The sequence below is a fragment of the Vitis vinifera genome, chromosome 6, assembly GCF_030704535.1.
Source record: "Vitis vinifera cultivar Pinot Noir 40024 chromosome 6, ASM3070453v1".
Classification (NCBI taxonomy): Eukaryota; Viridiplantae; Streptophyta; class Magnoliopsida; order Vitales; family Vitaceae; genus Vitis; species Vitis vinifera.
Window position 1 is genome coordinate 13,402,999 of NC_081810.1, and position 23,169 is coordinate 13,426,167.

General features: G+C 34.5%; 1 protein-coding gene across 1 annotated transcript; it reads right to left on the bottom strand.

The window, feature by feature from the left end:
* Window positions 1-25: 25 nt before the first annotated feature.
* LOC100258929 (J domain-containing protein spf31) lies at window positions 26-20,277 on the bottom strand. The gene is made up of 9 exons (XM_010653357.3): window positions 19,934-20,277; window positions 12,100-12,190; window positions 11,939-11,999; window positions 8,326-8,403; window positions 8,142-8,215; window positions 4,985-5,098; window positions 4,773-4,880; window positions 444-482; window positions 26-307 (listed from the first exon to the last, which is right to left on the bottom strand). The coding sequence occupies exons 1-9, from the start codon at window positions 20,020-20,022 to the stop codon at window positions 221-223; spliced, it is 741 nt and encodes a 246-aa protein (XP_010651659.1). The 5' UTR covers window positions 20,023-20,277; the 3' UTR covers window positions 26-220.
* Between the last annotated feature and the right edge of the window lie 2,892 nt (window positions 20,278-23,169).

Below are 23,169 nucleotides of genomic sequence, written 5' to 3' on the forward strand. Positions count from 1 at the left end.
CTGATTCTTCAGGAGGCTAAATTCCTAGACATAAATTTGTTAAATGCATTGTATAATCTCTCCTTAATTGTCCTTGTCAATATCTTCCATGGAGAGGAATGTGATTAAGTGAGGTAAAAGAGAACAATAAAACTTATTTTATAGACACAACATGGATTGCTAAAAAATCTTGTTTATAGCTTTAGAGCAGAGCCCATCCAAACGCAAAAAATCATGCCAGTTAACCTCGCTTCACTGGCCTTTGAACATAGGATTTGTTGGGGTCTTCTGTCTTCAGCTTTGGCGGTCGGATCTCTCCTTTCTTACCCTGTAAAAAAGAAACCAAGGTTAAAAACCCTTGAACTATGTTTACCAGGCCATTCTTATTTTGCTTCATGCATGAGAAAATACAGTTCAGTTGTTTCCTCAAAGAATGCATCTATATCTGCATCTCATCACCTCACCTTCTTTCCAGTCTTCATGAAATCTCTCCAGCTGGAAACCTGGAGATGCAATGAAAAGGAAAAATCATAATGAGTACAAATAACTTTAGTTTTCCATTTATACTGAAGCTGCCATTTCTATATGATCATACAACCATAAAAAATGGTAATCAACCAAACAAATTTTCCAACATCAGATTTAATATTTCCATTCTGGAGTAAACTGGGTAAAAACCTCTAACAAGCTTTTATCCAATTATCTTTTTTCCATATGCAATATTATCCATCTTGGTTGCTCCTTAATGACTGCTAGGTTTTCCTCATGGTTCACCGTTTCAGTGGAAATGGCTAAGGCAAAAAGCATTATATCTAACAAAAACAAGGTGCCATGGGAGTACACAGGTAGTATACAAAAGGGACCAAAGCGGCATATGAATGAGAAATAACAAATAGACCCTCACCCCTTATCTCTAAGCTAACCGATCAACAAAATCTAATAAAGAGAAGGATGACAGATCAATACACTTTCTAGACCAAAGAAGAGCACAAAGGAGTGAATTTCTGGGAGTATGATCTACATGCTCCTCATTTTCAAACAATTTGTGGTATCTCTTTTGCCATATGGTTTAAAATAAGCATTAAGGAGTAATTCTCCAAGCCTTTTTTTTTTCTTCATTTTTTCTCCACAAAACTCTCATGAACTTTTAGAAATGTTGATTTTCTTAGATATGAGATCCCTTAAAAATTGGAACAAGCAGGTAGATAGGACTGTATTTGTCTTTTTTTCAATTCCCTTTCCTTAGGTAGGATTGTATGAGATCCCTTAATCATTCTCCACATTTGTATAATTAATTACTTTTTTTAAAACAACTCTTACAAAAAAAGTGAAAATAACTCAAAAAAATTCTCTACAAACATCATGCTTTCTGTTTTTAAGAATAAAAAACAGTTTTCTATTTTCAAGTTGCCAAATGTTTTTTCTTGTTCTTTTGTTCTGGAGAACATAAAATTGTTTTCAAAATTAGTTACCAAATAAGGTCTAGATCACCACTTTTTATTTCTTACTTTATTTATAAATAAATTTAAGATACCTCTTTTTCTTTTTATATTTAGATGTTAAAACATATTATAATGTACATTTATATTAATTCCTAAATAGTTCCCTAAGACAACCAAATGCTAGAATAAGAATAGAACTTAACAATTCCAAGAACTCATTTTCATAAATATGATTTCCTCCTTCTCTACAAAGAAACTAGGCTTTTATTATTAACCTCGGTGATCTTTAGGGAAATTTTCATGGTGGTCATTCTTCTATTTATCCTTAAGGAGTTGTTGGTTTGCAACATGAATATGAAAAATTTAGGGTTTGTTTGGTTGCTGTTTTCAAGAACTGTTTTTTGTTCTTGAAAACAAAAAACACTAAAAACATGTTTGGGGTAAGGGGTGTGTTTTTGTTTTTTGTGTTTTCCGTGTTCTCAAAAACCACTTTTTTGAGAACAATAAAAAAATGTTTTCATTGTTCAAAGAATAGATTGTTCTCTGTGTTTTCTTTTCCTTCTTTTTGTGTTTTCTTAGCTGCTTTTTGTTTTTCCACGAAGGTAGCTCCACCCAACCACCACACCCCCACCCGCAAGCTCTTTCTTCTTCCTTAAATTATTGAAATTAATATACTTACACATGGTTACAAAGTCATCATTTGTTTAAGAAAATTATGATTGGTGTAAAAATTTCAAAATAGAATAATTTTTTTTAATTTAAATGCATTGTGAATATAAAAATTATTTATATATTTATCGTATCAAGTTAATGGAAGAAAACACTTTATTAATTGAAAAAAATAACTTTCAAAAATGTTTTTTGTTTTACTTATTCTAAAAAACTTTTTTATTAACACGACCAAACATGTTTTTTTTTTTTGTTTTTCAAAACAACAATTGTTTTCCAAAATTCAGTTACCATACACAAATTTTCTTTTTTCGAAACAATGAAAATTATTCTTAAAAACTGTTTTCTAGAATAGTTTTCAAAAACAACAACCAAACAGGCCCTTAGTTTCCTTGGATATGAAGTACCTCAAGATTTGGAACATCTCTTATTCACGTAACATTAGGTGTTTTTTATTAGGAGAAAATCCCTATTTACGAGAACAATAACAAACAAGAAACAGAAAATAGATAGAACACACACAAGATTTATAGTAGTGCACTCTCAATGTGAGCCACATCCACTTTGCTATTGTAGAATTTCCACTATAATTAGAAATAAAAATACAAGGTGATCTCAAGCCTAACACCAGTCCTCTATTTCACATATCCTCATCCTAAAAAGGGTCACCCTAATAATCCCTTATGTAATGAGAAAATTAGGGCAAACTAATACAAGTGTAGAATACCTAAATACCCCTTAAATAAAAAATTAGGCTCCACACAACTAAACATTTTTCATTCCCACTCCTATGAAATAAAAATAAAGGGAAAGTGGGCAACCCATTTTTACTCATTTCTTTATTTATGAATATTTAATTTTTGTAAAAACTATATTATTTGAAGGATTGTTATATACATTTGCATTAATTCCCAAGCAATTTCTAGATAGCCAAACACTAGCATGGGAATAAAACTCAATTGCCATCTCAAATTTGCAATGTTAACTAAATATTAGACTGAGAATCTTGTATCCATTACATCCTGATTGCATTTGGTTCTATCTTATTTCCAAGTACAAGATTACAATGTTTGGGACATAGATAGCTTTAAAAATTTTTATTTACTTGGATATGTGTAACCCTTAAAATTAGAACGATTTTTTACTAGGTAAGATCAGGTATTTCCTTTATTCCCACTCACAGGGAATAAAAATAAATGGAAAGAGAAAAGCTTCCTTTTATTCCCCTATTTATATAAATAAATATATTTTTTTAAAATAATATTTGGATGAGCATTATGTAAATTCCCACCCAACTTCAAACCTAAGACAAGAACCTCAAATTCCCAACTTCAAACCTAACATTAGAATAAAAATCTCATATTCATTACATTTGATGAACTCCTTTGTGGAAATATGATTCCCTTTCTTGACTAGATACAAGTGAGCCAAACATACCCTAAAGGATATACACATCCTCTTGACAAGTTTGCATAAGTCTTGAGCTCTGAGGGCTTCAAATTAGCTTGACAAAGTTCTACCTAAGTCCCAAACCTTCTATCCTACATCCTGCCTAAAGAATCCTGTATAAGGTTTGGAGTCCTAAGACGAGAAGAAGAATTATTTCAATAAGCACACCTGAAACTCTAAACAAGTAACAAAAAGGGAACATATGTATGAGGTATCCAGCTCAGGCCCAAGTTTTAAAGCTGAGATAGGTTACTTCAAGCTTTAACCTATAAACAAGCCAGCCCAGCTTCAGGAAAAGCCCCATTAGTTTGTCAAAGTAACAACTTGTTACTTGGGGAGAAAACCATGAGACTTGGACTGCTAAGTCCAAGTCTAATCAAAGTACAAACCAAGATAGTTTTTTACCTTTCTCAGGGTTACTGATAAGAAACTCATATCCAATCTGTGCTATGAGCTCTGCTTTGTGAATTAGATCTCCATCCATGAATCCAAATGTGCTACTATCTGTCACAGACCACCTTCCTACACATCTATCTATAAACCCAGGCCATCTTCTAGTTTATCTACATGCAAATGCCTAGTACACAGAGCCTATTGAAAAACAACAAAAACCAAAATGATGCCACCCATGAATTCAAACAATTGTTTATCTTACTATTTCTTTTATTATTGCATCAACCCGAACCCCCTCATCTTGGAATATGAGTTTCATCTGATCACGTTTGGGAATTGGCAACCTTCTCTCATGTTTTTGTTGCAACATGTTTCCATTTCTCTTTTGCTTCCTCATGAGAAGTGTTGGTCCTAAATCTCTTCGGCCTCTTCTTCTCTTAAGTCCTATTTTATTTTTTTCTTTCCTTTTCGTGTTGCACCCAATAAACCTCAATGGTCCCTTTGCATGTTTGACCTCCACTTTGGTTTTTACACGCAAAAGCCTAAGAGAGATTTCCTAACTTGAGATCTTCATATCCCTTCGGTTTTTTAATAACACATCTCCATCATCCATCAGATCTCAATTTTGAATCATATATTATTAGAGCTTATCAAAACATCCAATAGCTAGAGAGTAGCTAGGAGTGGATATTGGGCAACTTTCTAAAGCATAAATTTGGGTTAGAAACCAAAAATAAGGGAACACCATTAGAAGTTTCTTAGGGGGACAAGACCTAATGAAACACATTGCATGTATCATAAATCAGGATGCTATTGGGTTAGAAGATATGAATAACCAACCCTTTGTTCTCTTGTTCCTTCCCACTGCTCCTCGTGCTCACGCTTTCTTTTCCACATCTCTTTTGTGTCTTCTTCATCTTTCTTCAATCTACCTTCCTCTTCTGATATCTAAAGTACATAACAAGAAGAAAAATCATGGCACAATAGAGATAAGAAGTCTGAAACAAGAATAGCTAAAGAACAAAGAGGAAATGAACAAGCTTCCAGCATACCCTCATCTGCATTTTTCTCCGTCGCCATTCTTGTTCTGTCAGTAGTTCTCGAACCTTCAATTTTAGTTGTTTTTGGAACTCCTCTGATCGTTCATATTCTTGTTCATATTTTCCCTGTACCAAAGAGAACCAAATTTTATAGTTTTCCAGACTCATGATAAAAACCTCAGGTTGGAAAGGACCAATAAAAAGTTCAATTCAAAAGGCAAGACAAGGTACAATAGAAGATGCAGAGTTAAAGAACAACAACACAAATTACCAATATGTCATCACTTTCCTTTTAATCTTATTTGAAGCACGAAACACACACACACACACACACACACACGTATACATATACTTAGATAGGCAAAGAAAGGTATGTACAATATAATAACAAAGAAGTACACCGAAGTATACAAGATGTATACAAGAGGCACCTTAAAAAAAGGCCTCAAAAGAGAAGCCACAACAAAGCCTCCCTCAATCTCAAGGAGATCCCACCAATCTACAAAATAAAATTAAGGCATCGATCCTTCTCTTATGTACATGCTAACCCAAGTTGAGAGATTGCTAAGGAACAAAAGTTTTAACTTTTGGTCGGTCCCTTCCTCATTTTCAAATGCTCTTTGATTTGGTTCCCACCAAATTGTCCAAAAAATGTAGAGAGGAGCGACTCTCAACACCTTCTTCCTTTTCCTCTTGACAAAGGAGTCATACCAACTTAAAAGAGTTTCTTTCACCACAGAGGGATCACCCAAACTACACCAAACAAGGAGAACAAAGGACGCAATAGAATCCTTGCCTTGATACAGTGAAGTAGAATATGATCCATAGACATCATATTCTATGCCATTGAAATACCTATCAAAAAAAAATAAAATTCTATGCCATAGAATCCTTGCCTTATTTACAACAGGAAATATGTAATTGGGACACACGTTTCAAGGAATCGACAGTGCATGACAGTAAAGCTTTAATCCTATTCCAACTAGTAAGCTTCATTTTTTGGAAAATCCATAGAGATAAGCTGAGCAGTTATGTAATTCTGGCAAGCCTTACAATTTAATCTGTAAGAAGCAACAACCAGCCTCCACAAGCAATAAGAAAAAGGAATTGTTAACCTACCTCAAAAGGAGGTAGACTAATGTTGTTCAAAGAAACTTTGTTCAGTCTACATGTTTGTTTGAGCAACACATTGGACAAATTTCAGCATGGCTTTCCCCAAGGGAGGTTTCAGAGGAGAACAAAAAGATTCATCCTTTTTATTGGGGCACAGTTTGTTGTCCAAAGGATTTGGGAAGTTCAGAGGTAAGGAAGTGGACTATCCTTAACAAAGCTGTTCTATGAAAATGGCATGATAGAGGCAGCTTGTGGAAGAAGGTCATGGGAGGCAAATATGGGGTTGGGACTGGTGATTTGTGTACTTTTCTGGTGAGGAGCACACATAGGAAGGGATTATGAGTGAAAATGACTGGGTGGGAGGACTCCAATTTTATTTTATTTCCAGTGGGAAATGGAGCAAGAGTAAGTTTCTGGCATGATGTTTGGTGTGGAGTGGTCCCTCTTTTCAACATTTCGAGAGTTCTTTTCTCTACTACTCATGATAGAGAGGCTTCAATAGAGGGCATTCAGAAAGGTTAGGTTTTTAAAACCCCAGCTTTCTAAAAAAAAAAAAAGAGAGAGTGCTCTTGAGTGGGAGTCAACACATGGTGGAAGATTTTTTGGAAGTGATCCATGGGGTTTAAGTTGGGATGTCACAGACCTAAATCTGGTCGGTTCCCAACTTCCAATTCAGCTCTTACTCCGTTATTTTATTGCCTAGCAGAGGTGGCATTAGAGTTTTAGAAGAACGTTTCCCCTCCTAGGGTGGCTTTGTTTGGACAATCATCTGGGAGAAAATCCCAACTATTGATCATCTGAAATCTAGAGGATGGAGCATGGTTCATTGGTGTTGTTTTTGTAATGGGAATGAAGAATCAGTCAACCATACTGTCTATTGACTTGGGAGTGTAATCATTGGTCCTTGTGCTTCTCCAGATTAATTGGGTTCTTTTTAAGTCTTTTTAAAAGCTTTGGGTAAGGTAACTTCATGAAGAACAGGAGAAAGGAGGGTCTGGAGGCTACCTTTTGTGGCTTAGTCATATGGAAGGAAATGAACCTTAAAACCTTGGGATTTGGAAACATCTAGTATCAAGATCAAAGAGATAATGTTAATGGTCCTGCATGTGTGGATAGAGGATGGGTCTCCAGGTAGCAGGACTTCTTTTATAGAGTTTGGTAGCAATTTTGTATAAGGTGCTTTGCATTGTTTGTTGGTTATGTTTTTTTCTCTAAAATTTCCTTTCTCTGTCTCTCATCTCTCTCTTTCACACACACACACAGAAAAAAAATAAAATTGAACTGCCTCAGTTTCAAACATTTCCCTTCCTACCAAGAAAAAAGAAGATAAGGGAAAAAAACCACAACATTGTATTAATAAATAGTAAATAAGTTGATGCAGGACAACTAAATATTGTAAAATGCCATTCAAAATCAAATAACAATGTGCTAGGACTTCAGCTTTTAGGGTCCATGGAGGGAAAGGTAGAATTAAGGCTTTGTGGACAGAATGTGGAGTGTTTATGCTTTAAGATCAAATGTATGCTGGAATTGAAGAGAAAATCTTGCTACAATTTCTGGATGGAAGGAAAAGTTACAGTTCTAGCGAGTGGACAGTGGACTGCAGCTAAATATTTTAGGGTACGTTACAGTTAGGGCAGGCCAATTTCTCGTTAAAAAATATGCACAGTAGGATACAATTATCAAATAAATAAATTCCAGCATGACATGCCTGTAAGAAAATAAATTATTTTGAAAGTGAAGGGCTTCAATGTCACTACCGCCTGCAGTCAGAGAAGCATAATATATACTAATTGGCATGCGATAATCCAACAACCTGACCTCCCAACAGAATTTCACATGGAACCATAATCAATCTCCATGAAGTCATAATGTCTAAAATTTTGTTAACAAGCATAAGCTTTGTTTATGTTGAGTGATCTGGCTCCTCAATAACATATTAATTTCACAAGATACAGATTTAGGCAGAAAACTTCAGAAAGATGCAGTTTAACAGTGAATTATTGGATGCATCAAGGTTGACCAGGATGAAGAATGCAAGATAACCCTACATTACCTCATCAACTAATGACTTTATTTTAGAGGCATTATCTTTCTTTAGCTGCTTCTTCCTCATTGCCCTAAGCTCTTCTGCAGTGCATATAAAAAAATGATGAGTCCATTTTGTGTTATAAGGAATCTATTATTTGAACAGGTAAGATCTAGATGAAAATTGAAGATATTAGAACTTTAGCACTGACCTTTTGCTGCATTAACTTGGCTAAGAAGATACTCTCTTTCTTGAGGATCAAGTAATAACTGCTGGGCCTTCGCTAATGCTGCTTGCAAGTCAATGGTATGTTGTTAGAGAACAATTACATAGTATATAAAATAAGATATAAATTTTAACCTAGGACCCCTAGACTCCTAGTGCATACTTAGAATTGGCATTCACAGTCTTCCATTTGAATCACACAAAACAGAGTCTTATCATACTGTCTACAGTTACCTTTTTGTTACATAAATATCTGTCTGTTTGGAAAATGAAGCTCTTTGTTACCATCAAGGTTCCACATATTGGTATTCCAGAAATATTGGTCATCCAAATATTTAGAAATATCAACAAAAAAAGATATTGGAAAATTCTTTAAATAAAAGACTGGAGCATTATCAAAAACCAAAAACTTGAAACAAAACTTTAAGAGTTGTTAGTACAAACAATGATACATTAATTGGAACCAAAACATTATTATACTAATTTCACTATGAAAAAGTGAGGTATGGAGTGGGCAACTCTACATGTTTCTAGAATTTCTCCACCAAAGAGGTTATTAGGGAACGATTATAGGTGTTTCGAGAAAGTAAAATAAAATAAAATATCTGTGCTGTATTGTCACCATGCCATTATATTGGGGACGTCCAATATCCAATAATTTCAGCAATAATTTGCTGGCATTGTCAATTTTTCTGTTTTTGCTAAGAACATTACAAAACATGGTATTCACAGTGCAAATTAGAGAAATACAACACAGACTACAGAATATGTATGCACATACCTATGCATGCATGACAAATATGTAATGGATCATGCATGTGTGACATGTGTATACAGAAAATATAAATAAATATGTAAACAGACACTAATACGTGCATAAGACTTTATGCATTTAAGCATATGAGGGCAAGCATCTTCATGGAGCAGAGAACATCATAACATTGAAGTTCCATTGGTAACATAGAATGTATTGAATGATTATACAGCACATTCAATTGGGACAAAGAGGAGAACCCACCTGAATTGATGAGCACATACAGCTAGTACTGGTTTTAAGTCCATTTTATTTGTTAACTCATGAATGTGTTTATTGTTCAATTAAGAGGGACATAATACATCAAGTCTAGAGTCCAAATAAGAAAAAAGTGATGTGCTAATGCTACCAGAAATTTTCTCATGATGTTTGATACTCCTGCACAGCTTTGAAGCTACATACCAATCCACAAAGTCTCTAAAAAGTGCACAGTAAGTTGTGTAGAAACCACCCAGCAGTTTGCAGCCCAGAAGTCAATCTGCCGCCCAGCAGAAGTTCTGCTTAGGTGTAATGGAGATCAGGCACCTGACCTTGATTTGTGGCATGATAGAACCACCCTGGGAATTGTGTTTGTGCAGTTTTTATTGCACCATTGTAAAACCATGCACCTTCACAAACCACACCCCACCCTTACATCACACCACCCACCAAACCCCTCCCAGAGGAAATTCTGCATGTGGGTGGCTCATTTTTGGCAGAACTATTTTTTCAGCATTTTTGAATCCCACTCAGGCAGGATGTTTTGCTTCAAAAAAGGGCAAGAGAATTTGTTTGAGGTTGTTTCAGCTTGGGACTATGTTTCTGGTTGATAGAGGTCCATTTGAGTCATGCAATGTGTCATTTCTCAATCCCAAGGCGTGTTGCCTGTCTATGCATAACTTAGAGATCATTTCACATACTTCTTTACAGTTCTATACATTTGGATTATTCGAAGATCAATTAAGAGAAAGGTCATCTTTGAGAGTGCTCTTGTGCATTAATGCGAGAAAGATACCATCTGAGAGCTTATCTAAGAGTGAATTTGAGTTTGCATTCATGTCTTGAGAAGATAAAGGAAGAATTCAACTTAGCATTAGGAAGAATTCAACTTGGCATTGGTTCGGATTTGGATCAGAATAAGTAATTCTTTATCTACTTAGCTTTTGGGAGAATTTCAAAGTGAATCTGGAATTGATTATTGGTGTGAATCCAGAGATTGTTGATGTGACATCAACATTGAAGTGTGAGGCTTTAGGGTCAAATAGACTTTGAATCAGCTTGCTGTGATGTCAAGTTTGGGAAAGAGCAAGATTGGTTACAGTGAAGAGATCACACGGAGAGTGAAGGTCAGAGATTGATCTTTAGAACTCAGATTTGGTAAGTTGACTTGTGAAATCTGATATGATCTTAGTGGATGTTGCCACAAACGCTCCTCTGGTTTATGACCTCAAGATGAGGTTTTCCATGTAAATTGATCCATCTCTTGGTTGTGCAATTTCTGTTTAGATTTCAGAATAGAGATGCAATGATCTCTCTATTATTTCATCAAAGCATGTCTGAAACAGAGGTTAATAATCATAATCTTTACAACATGAATTGAATTGGTTCACCAAGTGTAAATTAAAGTCCAATCAGTTCTGACAGAGATGTGAATTGACAAAAAACGATTTTGAATTTGAAAAGAGCACACATTCCACAAAATTCCTGGTTTTAACACACTCATTACAGGCTGCTTCCATGTTGTAGCTTGTAATATGGGCTATAAGTTGAAAGTCAAAGAGTTTACACCTCAACAGTGAGGAATCTAGTAACTGGCTGCTCTATTATGTAAATAGAAGTCAGCATACTTTTTCTTTGAATTGACTTATCAATGAGCTATTGTTTAAGTGCGTAACTGCCTACTGTAAGACATGAAAAGGTAAAAAAGAAAAACCACGGATCCCAAGGTCTTTGCCTTTGTTGCCTTTTCTGGAGGCAGTCATGGAAGCAACGTCCACCAGCAATGTAGCTAAATGATGGAGTGGGTATGAGGTTCTAGGGTTAAGGGCTATGTCCTCAACTCTGTTTATTTGATGTGAGAGAGACATAGATGTAGGAATAGGATCCATTCCCTCCACCATTAGACAACTGTGCCCCAGAAAAAGTGTTTTCTTTTGTATGGTAAGTGATTGGGGTGGAGATTTGGGAGGTTCTAGGTTCAGCTCTTAAAAAAGAATATTACCAACCAAAAAGAGTTGTTTCGTTTGTATCAATTAATTTAACATGCCAAGTGGGAAAGTTTTTTTTCCCTTCTCTTTCCTTTCCCTCCCCTACAGCACCAGAAAGGGGGAAAAATGGAAAAGAAATGAAAAGAAAAGAAAAAGACCAACCAGACATGCATACAATGAATAACATACATGTAGTCAATGTGTCTGTAGACTATTGTATCAATATATCACCAGAAGCCAATGCACAAGCAATATATGATCAAATAACAAAGGGCTTGACCCATGAGTATTCATCATGTTAAACTGTAAAGAGAAGTCCAAATAATTCCCATTCAAATCTTCATGCAAGCGAACATGTTAGATGCAAGGCTTTCATATGTGCACTTTACAACAGCGACAAAAAGAACAATAAAAGAAATTGACACAAAATAAAGTTGGTCTAAGCAAATTCTCTGTCTAAAATTTCTACAAATTATGCTACCTAAAGTATTATACAAACTCACTAATCTATGGCTTGTGAATATCTTATTGGAACAAGATTTGTCAATTTACATATGCACATACAGATATAGAAACAGAAACTACATTGATAATTTTACCTCCGAATGCTTCTTTAGCTTGTGGGTGCTTGCACTTGTCAGGGTGAACCAGCAAAGACAACTACAATGTTTTAAGTAAATATAAAACATTTCAACGAATGGTTAGCCTATGAAATAAGCAATGATAAAAAGATCCAATTCCATCAGGATGAAGTGATTACCTTACGGTATTGCTTTTTCACATCATCTGGGGAAGAATCAAAGGGGATGTTAAGATACTCAAAGGCATTTAACTTGAAGCATGCAAGAATTCTGCAGTTGTTTTTGGAATTTTATCCAAGGAGATAAAAAGATGTGTTAGCATAAAAAGAAATTTTTTGATGAATTTAACAAATTAAAAAAGCCTGCAATTTTTAAATATGAAATGAATCTTCTAGGAAACAGGATAAAAGGGCTCTTTCACCTCAAAATGCTAAATTTCCCAAGGTCTAAACATGAATACCATATGATTGCAAAGCTATACTCAGAATGTTAATTGCTTTGTATATCAATGATTGAAAATATCAGAGGATACTAATGCATATCAGTGATAAGGCTAGATGGACTCAATAGGGATACAAGTCTGTCATCAAAACTCACATGGATTGATAACAGTTTATGCAGGATGTCTTGTCATTTTACAGCACAGATAGTTGATACAAACACATCACAAGTTATCACAAATTCTTACAGTCCCTCTTCTGCATTCTTCTCATTTCACATTTATATATTTGAATATGGAGTTTAAGGGTTGGAAGATAAATTGGTTCATGCCCTAGATTTGAATGGGGAGGAATTAGAATTTAAGTTGTTGAATTTTTTGGGAAGATGCATGCTGAAGATTATTGGAATTGGGAAGCAAGTTTAGAGAATTACTTTGAGTGAAAACCTATGGCCCAAGATTGAAAGGTTTGGTTTGTAAAGCTTAAGTTGAAGGGCATTGCACTTAAATGTCGGAGGAAAGTTGAAGAGCAACATATGTGAATAGGAAAACTAAAAATCAGTACAACAAAACACATAGAAGCAAAGATTCAAAAGCAATTCCTACCAATGGAATATGCTATGCTGTTGTATGAGTGGCTCCCTTCATTCAAACAAAAAGGCATGTCAGTCATTGAATACACTTTCATGTTTAATAATCTCTCTATTTTGGTTGGATTAAATAAGAGGAATGAAGAAATGACATCTTATCACCTTGTGGTCTTGAATTTGTCGATTAGAAATGAGATTGAGGTGGTTCATTGGTTCAACTTAGATGTTGTTCAAAATATGCCTTAATGGCTGAAAAGAAGGTATGATGCTATGGTGCAGGAAAACCTATATCCCAAGTGCTTTGATGGTGTGTCGCATAGGAATATAGTTGCTGCCCAGGGTTTTTGAAGTGATCAAACAGCTAAAAATAATGAGCAGGTGTCTACCATAACTAGTTAGATCAGTGATAGTGGTACCCATATTGATCAGGGTGGAAAAGGGAAAGAAATACATAGGTTCAAAATGCAAAACAACCTTACTGAAAGCTCATCAAAATTAGGCATCATGTCACAAACTTGTTTCACTGGTGGAGAAAAAGAAAGCACATTTTATGCATATCCACAAAGGTGGGTAAATCTAACGCAATATGAAGGTGAGAAAGAGAAGTTACTAGAGCAAATATATGATGAATATGATGAACAAGAAGTCATTGACAGTTTTCTATTGAAAGAGGAATCCTTGATGGTGGTGCATTGAGTAATGATAACAGAAAAATTAAAGAAGATTAGAGAGGACTTGATATGTTTCCCACATGTGTTGCCTGTGGTAGTAAGGTGTGCAATGCTATTTTTGATGGTGATAGTAGTAAGAATATTATTTCCATAGAGGTTGTCAAAATGTTGAAGTTGCCCTTTGAACAAAATCTTACCCCGTTTTGAAAGAACAAAGTGCCAGTTACATGCTTGGTGTACCTTTGCCAAATCCACCATATAGAATGCCACTAGCACATTGAACAAAGATGCAAAGGCAAGTGGAAGACTTAATTGCAAAGAGTTTAATACAAGAGAGCAAGAGTCCTTGTGCTGCTCCTGCCTTGCTCTCATGGTGTATGTGTGGACAGTCTTATCATAAACAAGACCCTAGTTAAGCACCAGTTTCCAATGCCATGTTTGGATGATGTGCTTAATACTAGGTTTTTTTTGTTTTTTTTTTTTAACAGAACTAATACTGGTTTGTTAGGAAGTGTTGAACTTGACAACTTAGAAGAGGGAGTTCACGTATAGCTTAATTATTCTTTAGAGAAGTGGTGGGGCTGCATGGCCTTCTAAACTTTTATTGTTTCTGATAAGATATGAAGTTCATAAGACATGTTTAGAAAACTTTGCGGCAAAAGCTTGGAGCTCATTTGAAATATTCTAGCACATGCCATATATTTGGACAAAGTAAAGTAGTCAATCATGGCTTGGGTAACATGTTAACTTGTCTTGTTGGAAATCATGTGAAGGCTTCAAATTCTATCACACTGCAAGCAAAATTTGCCTACAATAATTCAATAAATAGGACAATGAAAAAGACACTATTTATGGTGGCTTATGGTCTCTAACTTCAGCATGTGCTTGACTTAGTTCCATTACCAAAGAGGGTAGAGTAAGTGAAGAGAGAAGGCTTTTGCCGACCATATAAGACAAATTCATGAAGGATTTAGGGCTGCCATCAAGGCTGGCAATGAATTATATGCAATGGAAGAGAATTTACATTGATGGGCCGGCCAAGTATTTAAAGAAGGGGACAAGGTACTAGTTTACTTGAGGCAAGAAAGATTTCTTGACAGTACTTATGACAAACTCAAGTCATAGAAGTATGGATCACGTAAGGTTGTGAATAAGATCACATCAAATGTATACTTGATAGAGTTGCCACCAAAATTGGCAAATCAATCTAATCTTCAATTTCTGACTTACATTCATATGAAGAGTTTCATGGAGAGGAAATCCTAACCAAAGTCCAAATAGATCAACTTTCTAAACGGCCACTGGATGTTATCGAAGAATTTTTAGATATCAAGGTGGTGAAGTCAAGAAGATGTAACAAACATAAGCAATTTTTAGTGAAGTGGTTGGGCAAATAGCTAGAGTGGATTGCATTTGAAGTGTTGAGAAAGATTGATTATGTGATAAATGCTGAAATGGCAAAAGTTTCCCTGTTGGAGCCGAGTTTTTCCCTATTTGAAGAATTGATGCAAGAGCATTAAGGCCATACCACCTTAGTTTAATAAAGATAGCTTGGATTACAATTAGCAATTCACTTAGATAAGGGTTCCATATATTAAGGTTTTCTATTCTTGGCAAGTGGAATTGGAGATTTGCTATAGAAAGGGATCCCTTATGGAAACAAATTATAATAGGGAAGTATGGTGAGAAAGGATGGAGGGGTGGGGGGGGGGGGGGCGCGGGGGTGTGGAAAGCCATTAGACATGAATGGAAGGAGATACAAAGTAGGTCTTACTTTTTACTTGGGAATGGAAGAAGGTAAATTTTGAAAAGACTTGTGGTGTGAAGATGAAACCTTGGAAGAAGCCTTTCCAAATTTATTCTCCATGGCCTCCAACAAAGGGGGATGAGTGGCAGATGCTTGGGAGTTGAAAGGTGAAGAGGGTGGCTAGGGTCTTCGTTTCTCTAGGCAGTTTAACGATTAGGAAATGGCAGAAGTGGAAAGTTTCTTTCAGAAATTAAATTCAATGGTAATCTAAAGGGAAGTGGAGGACAATCTGAGGTGGAATGAATCCAAATGTGACAAGTATTCGGTTAGATATCTCTATTCCTCCCTTTTTGGGGGTCATAATGTGCCTTTTCTAGCTAGCATTGTATGGAAGGCTTGGGCACCTTTGAAGGCCAACTTTTTTGCTTGGGAAGCATCTTGGGGAAGAATCCTTACTGTCAACCAGCTCAAAAGAAGGGGAAGGTCTTTCCCGAGTAGGTGTTACTTGTGCAAAGGTACGGAGAAAACGACAGACCACTTGCTCCTTCATTGCTCCAAAGCAAGAATGGTGAGGCATCTCATTTTCTCTCTTTTTGGGGTGGAGTAGATTATGCATTCTTCGATTAGAGGGCACTTGTTGGGTTGACATGACTCTTTTGTGGGGAAAAAGCAGAAAAAAGCATGGAGGGCCGCTCCAATTAGTTTGATGTAGACTCTTTGGAAGGACAGAAACATAAGGGTGTTTAATGATGTTTAGTAGTTTGACCAAGCTATCAAATCTGTTTTTTTATTTTTTATTTTATTTATTTTTTATTTATTTTTTATACTTTTAGGATTTGGGCTAGGGTGTATGTAGAGGATCACACAATGTCATTATTAGATTTCTTAGATTGGTTTAGCTTAAATAAGAAAGGAGGCCTTTTGTTCCTTTCCCTGGTCACTACTAGGCCTTTTTTTGTATACCTTGTGTGTACTAACTTGCTATGCCTCCTTTTATTAATACATATTTTCTTGTTTGCCTATCAAAAAAAAAAAAAAAAAAGGTTTTCTATTATGCTTAGGCTTCTATTATATTAGTTTTTTTTTTTTTTTTTTACTTTATTTAAGTTTTTTGTCTATGTTATACTATCATGAATAATTCAATTACGATTAGAATAGTTTTCCTATTATATTTAAGATTAGAATTAGCTCTACAAATAACTAAAGTTATAAACAAGTATTCATTCATTACTCATTTAATAAAAATAGTTATTCAGAAGCATTCTTTCTTGACTTTATTCCAAGAGGAGTTATTTTTTCCTTTCTTTATCCCTCTTTCCCATTGTTTTCCATTGCATCATTAAAACTAAAAAATATATAAATTAGCCCCTTACCCTTTTTTTAAAATGGGGCAAAGTGACAAAGTTTCCTTCTTTCAGAAAACCTGACATTAAAAGTTGTGTTGTTTTAGCCTTGTTTAGAGGAAAAAAATAATAATAAGCACAAAAGCACTGAAAACAGGTCCTTGCGCTAGGCTCCAGGCATGCACCAGGCTCCAGGAATGCACCTTTGTGCCTAAAGTGTTGCCTAGTTGAAGGCGCTGCACCTGGCACTGTGCGAGCTGTAGAGGTAGGATCATTGCCTCGTTTCATGCCTATGCACTCTTTAAGAGCCTTTTAGAAGGAATTCCCAAACCTCTTTCTTTGGGGAAGTGACAGTGGACCAAATAATCTAAGTGGCACTTCCTAGTTTACTTCAAAATGCCACAAGAAATCTCTTTGAAGCTTCTCAAATTGTCATAAACCAAAGAAAAGAAAACTAAAAGAGGACATGAAGTGACAAAACCGACAGGGTACTTTTAATGAGTAAGTCTACTCCTTTCACATGGTTTTGAAATGTGCAAGGTACACTAAGGCACAAAGGTTTCCTGGGACCTAGACAAAAGGTGCAACCTTAGATTCATGTGCAATTTTATAATATATTATAAATTTGGACATGCAAACATTTACCAATCTTGGTCTTAGGATAGATGCAACATTATGAGCTATTTGTGAAATGGTATACTATTAAGTTTTGTACAGCATGTAACCCCATGCTACATATTAGTAGAAAACCTCTTTAAAAAGATGTGTGTAGAAATACATTTATATACAAACTATACAAATGTTACATAAATTCTTTTGGATGTTTTTTGAAAGAGATTTGAGAAAAGGAAAGAAAAAGGCAAAGGATAAATTCCATTTTAAAAGACATGCTATGACAATAATCAAATTATGGAACTTCTTATCTAGAGCATGCCACCAACTTTCAATCCAAATAACAAAAAATATCAAGATTCAAAGCATTTAAAAGAAAAATCCAACAAAAAAAAAAATGAAATAAGATAAATTTTGAAAATATAGTAAAAAATTTCAATAATAAAAGTGCAAAATGATTTTTTTTTTAAAAAAAAAGAAAAAAAAATTGTTTTTGAAAAAAAAAATCTATGTTTCATTTTTCAAGTCTTGGAAACTTAGGAACCAAAGTTAAATTGAGTGCTTTTTGATACCATCATTTTTATGACAATGTTAAAAGCATAACTATTTTTAAAAGCGTAACCATTTTTGCCTTCAGTTTTATTTTGTAAATAAAAATAAAAATAAAAAGGTGAAACCACATTTTGTCATGCTCGGTTTTGTGGCGGGCAGGGGTGGTTTGTGGAATGACATGTGCCTCTCCAACAAGGCGCATGCCTTGGCAAGGCAGGCACCACAACTAGGGTATCACTATACCTTAGGCCTAAGCATGCCTTTAACAGTGTCTCTTCAATAGGTATTGCCTTTTCCATCGAGCTAGTCTCCTCTTAAAGTGCTCCGCTACCAAATCCTAAACAGTTTGAATATTCAGAACTTAAATCCAAGCAATAACACCTCCAGGGGGGAAAAACCTCAATTAACATGATAATGAGCCTTTTTAATATCCAACTTGCAAACAATCTCCTTTTCAAGAAAGAGCCAATGTTTTCACATGAATATATGAATTCTATTGGGTATCTAATAACAAAATAGTATAGCTTTCTCTGTCATGATGTTTTATACACTCACTTATATTGGTTGCATCAATATGTTAGATTTCATGGTTGGATATAAAATGCATATCAACAAAAAATAAAGGATGGTTGTGTCTAATATTTGGTATGAATTTAGAGTTGTAAAAAATAGGATCACATATCAAAGCCCTTTTTACATCCCTTATGCATGCATAAAAATATCCTGGGTTGGTGGTTGGTGGGAGGACATGGGGAAATTTTATGTCAAGATAAAATGCAGCCTTTTGGATAAAGGAACTTTGAATTCTCTATTTAAACTCACTAGACAGAGGTTCTCCTTTCTCATACTTCCATTTCTCTCCTATTTTGACCTTGTTTAGAGATTATAATCTATAAATTGGCACCATCTCTATTCAGCCATACAGCTAGAGATCAACCCATCATATTTCCCACAACCGTATCAGTGACCTTTAGATCCATTTTATTGAATTCTTCCTTTAATTTGATGTGTATTCTAGAATCACACAGAACTTTAGAAGCCCTCCTATGCTTCATCCACCCTGCTCTAGTTCTATCATGAACATCTTTCTCAATCTGAACTTAGATATAATCAATCCAAGATGCAAAAATAATCACTTTGACCATTTGTTTTATCATTACTTCATTTATACTAATGATTTTTTTTTTTTACTAAAATGACATTCGGTATGCTCCATTGTAAATCCTACTTAACCGAAAGCTTTGAACTGTAAGGTATTATTCCATCGAATCCAACCATAGTTTCCTTGACTAAATTATATTGTCACCAAAAACTTCTTGAATGTGCCTACTAACTTCATCCAGCATCAATGCCCTAAAAAGGAAAAGGATAATGATCCAATGGCTATTCTTGCTGTAAACCTATTCTGAATGAATGTTTGCACCAGTTACTTTTTCTTTGGATATGTACTTACTCAACCACCTCCTTTTGATACAGTACCACCAATTTCTCTTTCTACATTGGAATGATATCAATTAGAAACCACCCATTAAGTAGTGTCCTAAGACGTGTGCATTGTTCATGCCACTCCTTTACTGATACATTACAAATCATAATGATGAATAAAACAACCCATGCACCAGGAAAAAGAGGATCACAACACTGAAATAACTGTTTGAATCATATTCCATACCACCTCCACAACAAGTATACCCACATCAATCCTTCCTCACGTGGTGGGAAATAACCTCCTTAATCTATCAATTGAAGCACATTCCTATCGAATTTACCCATAAAATCCCGAACCAAGCATAATCCAATTCATCAATTACAAAAATTTCAAATATCAATCAGCTTATTGATGGTCACAGCAATTAGGGTATTTCGTTAGATGTAATTTTTGTTTTTTTGTTTTTAATGAAAATAAAGGTCGTGTAAGGCGAAATAATAGTGTAAAATTAAGACAGAATTACATATTAAATATTCAAACCCTAATTTTTAGGAATCAAGACCATTTCCAGAGACAAAAATAACAAAACAATTGAAGAAAAAGAAGAAGAAAAAGTTAAGAGAGAGAAACCTGACAACTTCGTTGTCCCTCTCCACCTCGCTGACTTCGGCGAAGAAGTTCTTCAGAAGCAAATCCTCCTCGCTTGCCGTCGTTGTCATCGTCTCTCTGTCTCTCTGGTTTCTGGCTGTGAAAGCTATCCAGGAATAAGGCTTTGGCCCGATACTGGGACACCCTGGGATACAATCCGGTTTTGGATTGTTTGAATTTGAAATGGTTAAGAAAAATGGTTATTTGTGATTTAGGGCTGCAAGTTAGGGTCGCGTTTTAAAATTACAACCTAAAAAAAATTAGGGTTGACTTATGTTAAGTGTCTAACAAAAATAATCCATTCAAAAGAATTTCATAACCTAAGGGCATGTTTGGTTGATATTTTGAAAAATTAATTTGAAAAATAGTTTTTAAGTACAATTTTTTTTTTTTTGTGTAGAAACAAAATTACTTTTGAGAATTGAATTATAAAAAATAGTTTTTCTTCTAAAAAAAACGAATGTTTGGTTAAGTTAATAAAAAAAGTTTTTTAAAACAAATAAAACTAAAAACATTTTTGGAAGTTGTTTTATTTTTTTTTAAATTAAGTGTTTTCTTTAGTTAACTTGATATTGTAAATATATAAACAAATTTCAAATTCACATTTCATCTAAATAAAAAAATTTATTTAATTTTAAAATTTATTTACACAAGTTATAATTTTTTTTTTGAACAAATGATTACTTTATAAACATGTGTAACTATATTTGATTTCAATAATATATTTATTCATACAGACAATGAACTCCTTAATCATTTTAAAAACATTTATTCTAATCATAAATGTCTCGTACTAATACATGTTTTTATTAAAAAAATCATCCAAATTCTATGTATGTTAACATAATCAATATTGACACAAATAAATACTATAAGTATTATGATTATTTTAATATAATATAATAAAGTTCCAAAGTTTATTGATGATATTTTTTTAGATAATATATACATTCACTTAGCAATAATTAAAATAAGAAGAAAAATGATAAATAATAAAAAAATACATGACAATGTTACACCCACAACACCTAATAAAGTAGAAGACGACTTTGAGGATTTGTTGTAGGCATTGGATGTCGAAAGCTTGCAACCAATTGTTGAGGTTGATGTGGATCATACTCATCAACCCATATAAAGCAGTGGGATGTTCCTATAATACATAAATTATTAAAAAGAATAAAATATGATGTGCGTATTTCATTAATATTAATATATTTTCATGTGGTAGTTAAATATACTTATATGATATAATGGATAAGATAAAACCAACAACCATTGTTCTTTGTTTTTAACATGAAAATGCACATATGTCCATACCCATAATAACACATGAGTCTTTTGTCCATCCTACTTTTACAATTATAAATCAAATTTATAAACAATATTTAATCATTAGAAATTACAACATACATCACATAATATTAATGACAACTAGTTAACAAATATATATAAATTCTAACATATAATTGAAGTATTGACAAATATTTAGAATTAAAAATAGTACAAGTCATGGATTGACATTGATGTAATTTGCCTACATCACTTGAGCAATTTGATCTTTACAAGCTGCCATAGTTGCTACACTTTCATTTGATAAATCAATTGAGTGGCTTGTGCTACTTGTACTCTCTTCTTCACCTTGGACTAAAAGGTTTTCTACCTCATAATCTTTAAATAATTGATCATTTCGAGTTAATAGACGAATCCAATTATGAAGGGTACAATATGCAACAACAATTGATGGTTGTCTACTTGACTTATAATAAGACATTGTCTTTAATATTGGAAATTGTGTTTTCAAAACACTAAAACACCTTTCAATAACATTCCGAAGGACTAAATGTCTATAATTAAAAAGTTCTTTATACCTGACAGGTTGGTTACATCCAATATTCTTGTAAATGATATCACTTACTTCAATATGGTGGTAAAAATCCAAATGTACAAGGATAACTAGAATTAGCTAAATAATATTTTCCTTCACTTAGCCAAGGAAAATGGACTTATGGTTTACTTAATGCATCAAAAAAAGACTCATGCATCATTTGTTGTTCCTTCCCAACCACCATAAACAAATGTGAACATCATGTCAAAATCACATGCACACATAACATTTTGTGTTATAACTATTTTTCTACTCCTAAAACTGGTTTGTTTAATAGTTGGGAGTAATGTGCTAATATGGGTGCCATCAATTACATCGATGCAAGCCACAAAAAAAAAAAAAATTTATTATTATTAAGGAAATAAAACAATAGTTATGAAAACTTCTTATATACATGAGATTCACATTTGTAAATATTTTTTTTATAAAATCTTACCTTAAACCATGGAAAATATTTAGGATTACTGACAACATATGAAGGTATTATAAGGCTTATTGCTAGAATGTATGAAAATTTTGCTTATTCATAATGCTTATCTAACTTCTTTAAAATGTCAAGCGATAGTCTTTGTAGAGTGTTGAAAACGGTATGTTACAACCCTCATTTTCGCATTATGTGACTATTAGTAAGAACATAATAATTGCCTCTTCAACTGTGACTAATCGTGTATCTTGTAAGTTTTCACGTCTCTTAAGATGATCACAAAGGTTTAGAAATGTTTTTTTTAACCATCTGAATAGTTCATAGCATGTTTGTGGGTAAACTCTTCTCCTTCAGACTCAAAGAGGAAGAAGCCGGGGTCAGGATCCAGACTTTTAGATGTTGGTACCATTGGCACGACAAGGCACAGGTCCCCTCGTTGCCCTCCTTCTCAGAGACAATTCTTAGACACTCCTTACTAGATGATATAACAGGATCAGTATAGACCAGCTGCTCCCTATAGGCCGGCAAGGCCTACTTATCTACATCTGGCACCGCAACCGGTATATGCTACACAAGCTCCTCAAAGGCCACCTATACAGTTCCATCAACAGTATAGAGTACCGCCTCCACCGAGGTCGACTAGGCAGTTTACACAACTAGGGATGCCCTTGAGCTGAGCATTTCAGAGATTGGTTGAGGGGGGTTTGATTGCTCCACTACCACCCATACCACCACCACATCTTACTCCACCAGGATTTAGGACAGATCTTCACTATGCCTACCATCAAAGAGTTGGCCATGATACAGACAATTGTCCGATGCTGAGGCACGCCATTCAGGACTTGATTGATAAGGGTTTGGTTGATTTAGGACGTCCTGCAGTGACTACAGACCCACTACCTACTCATG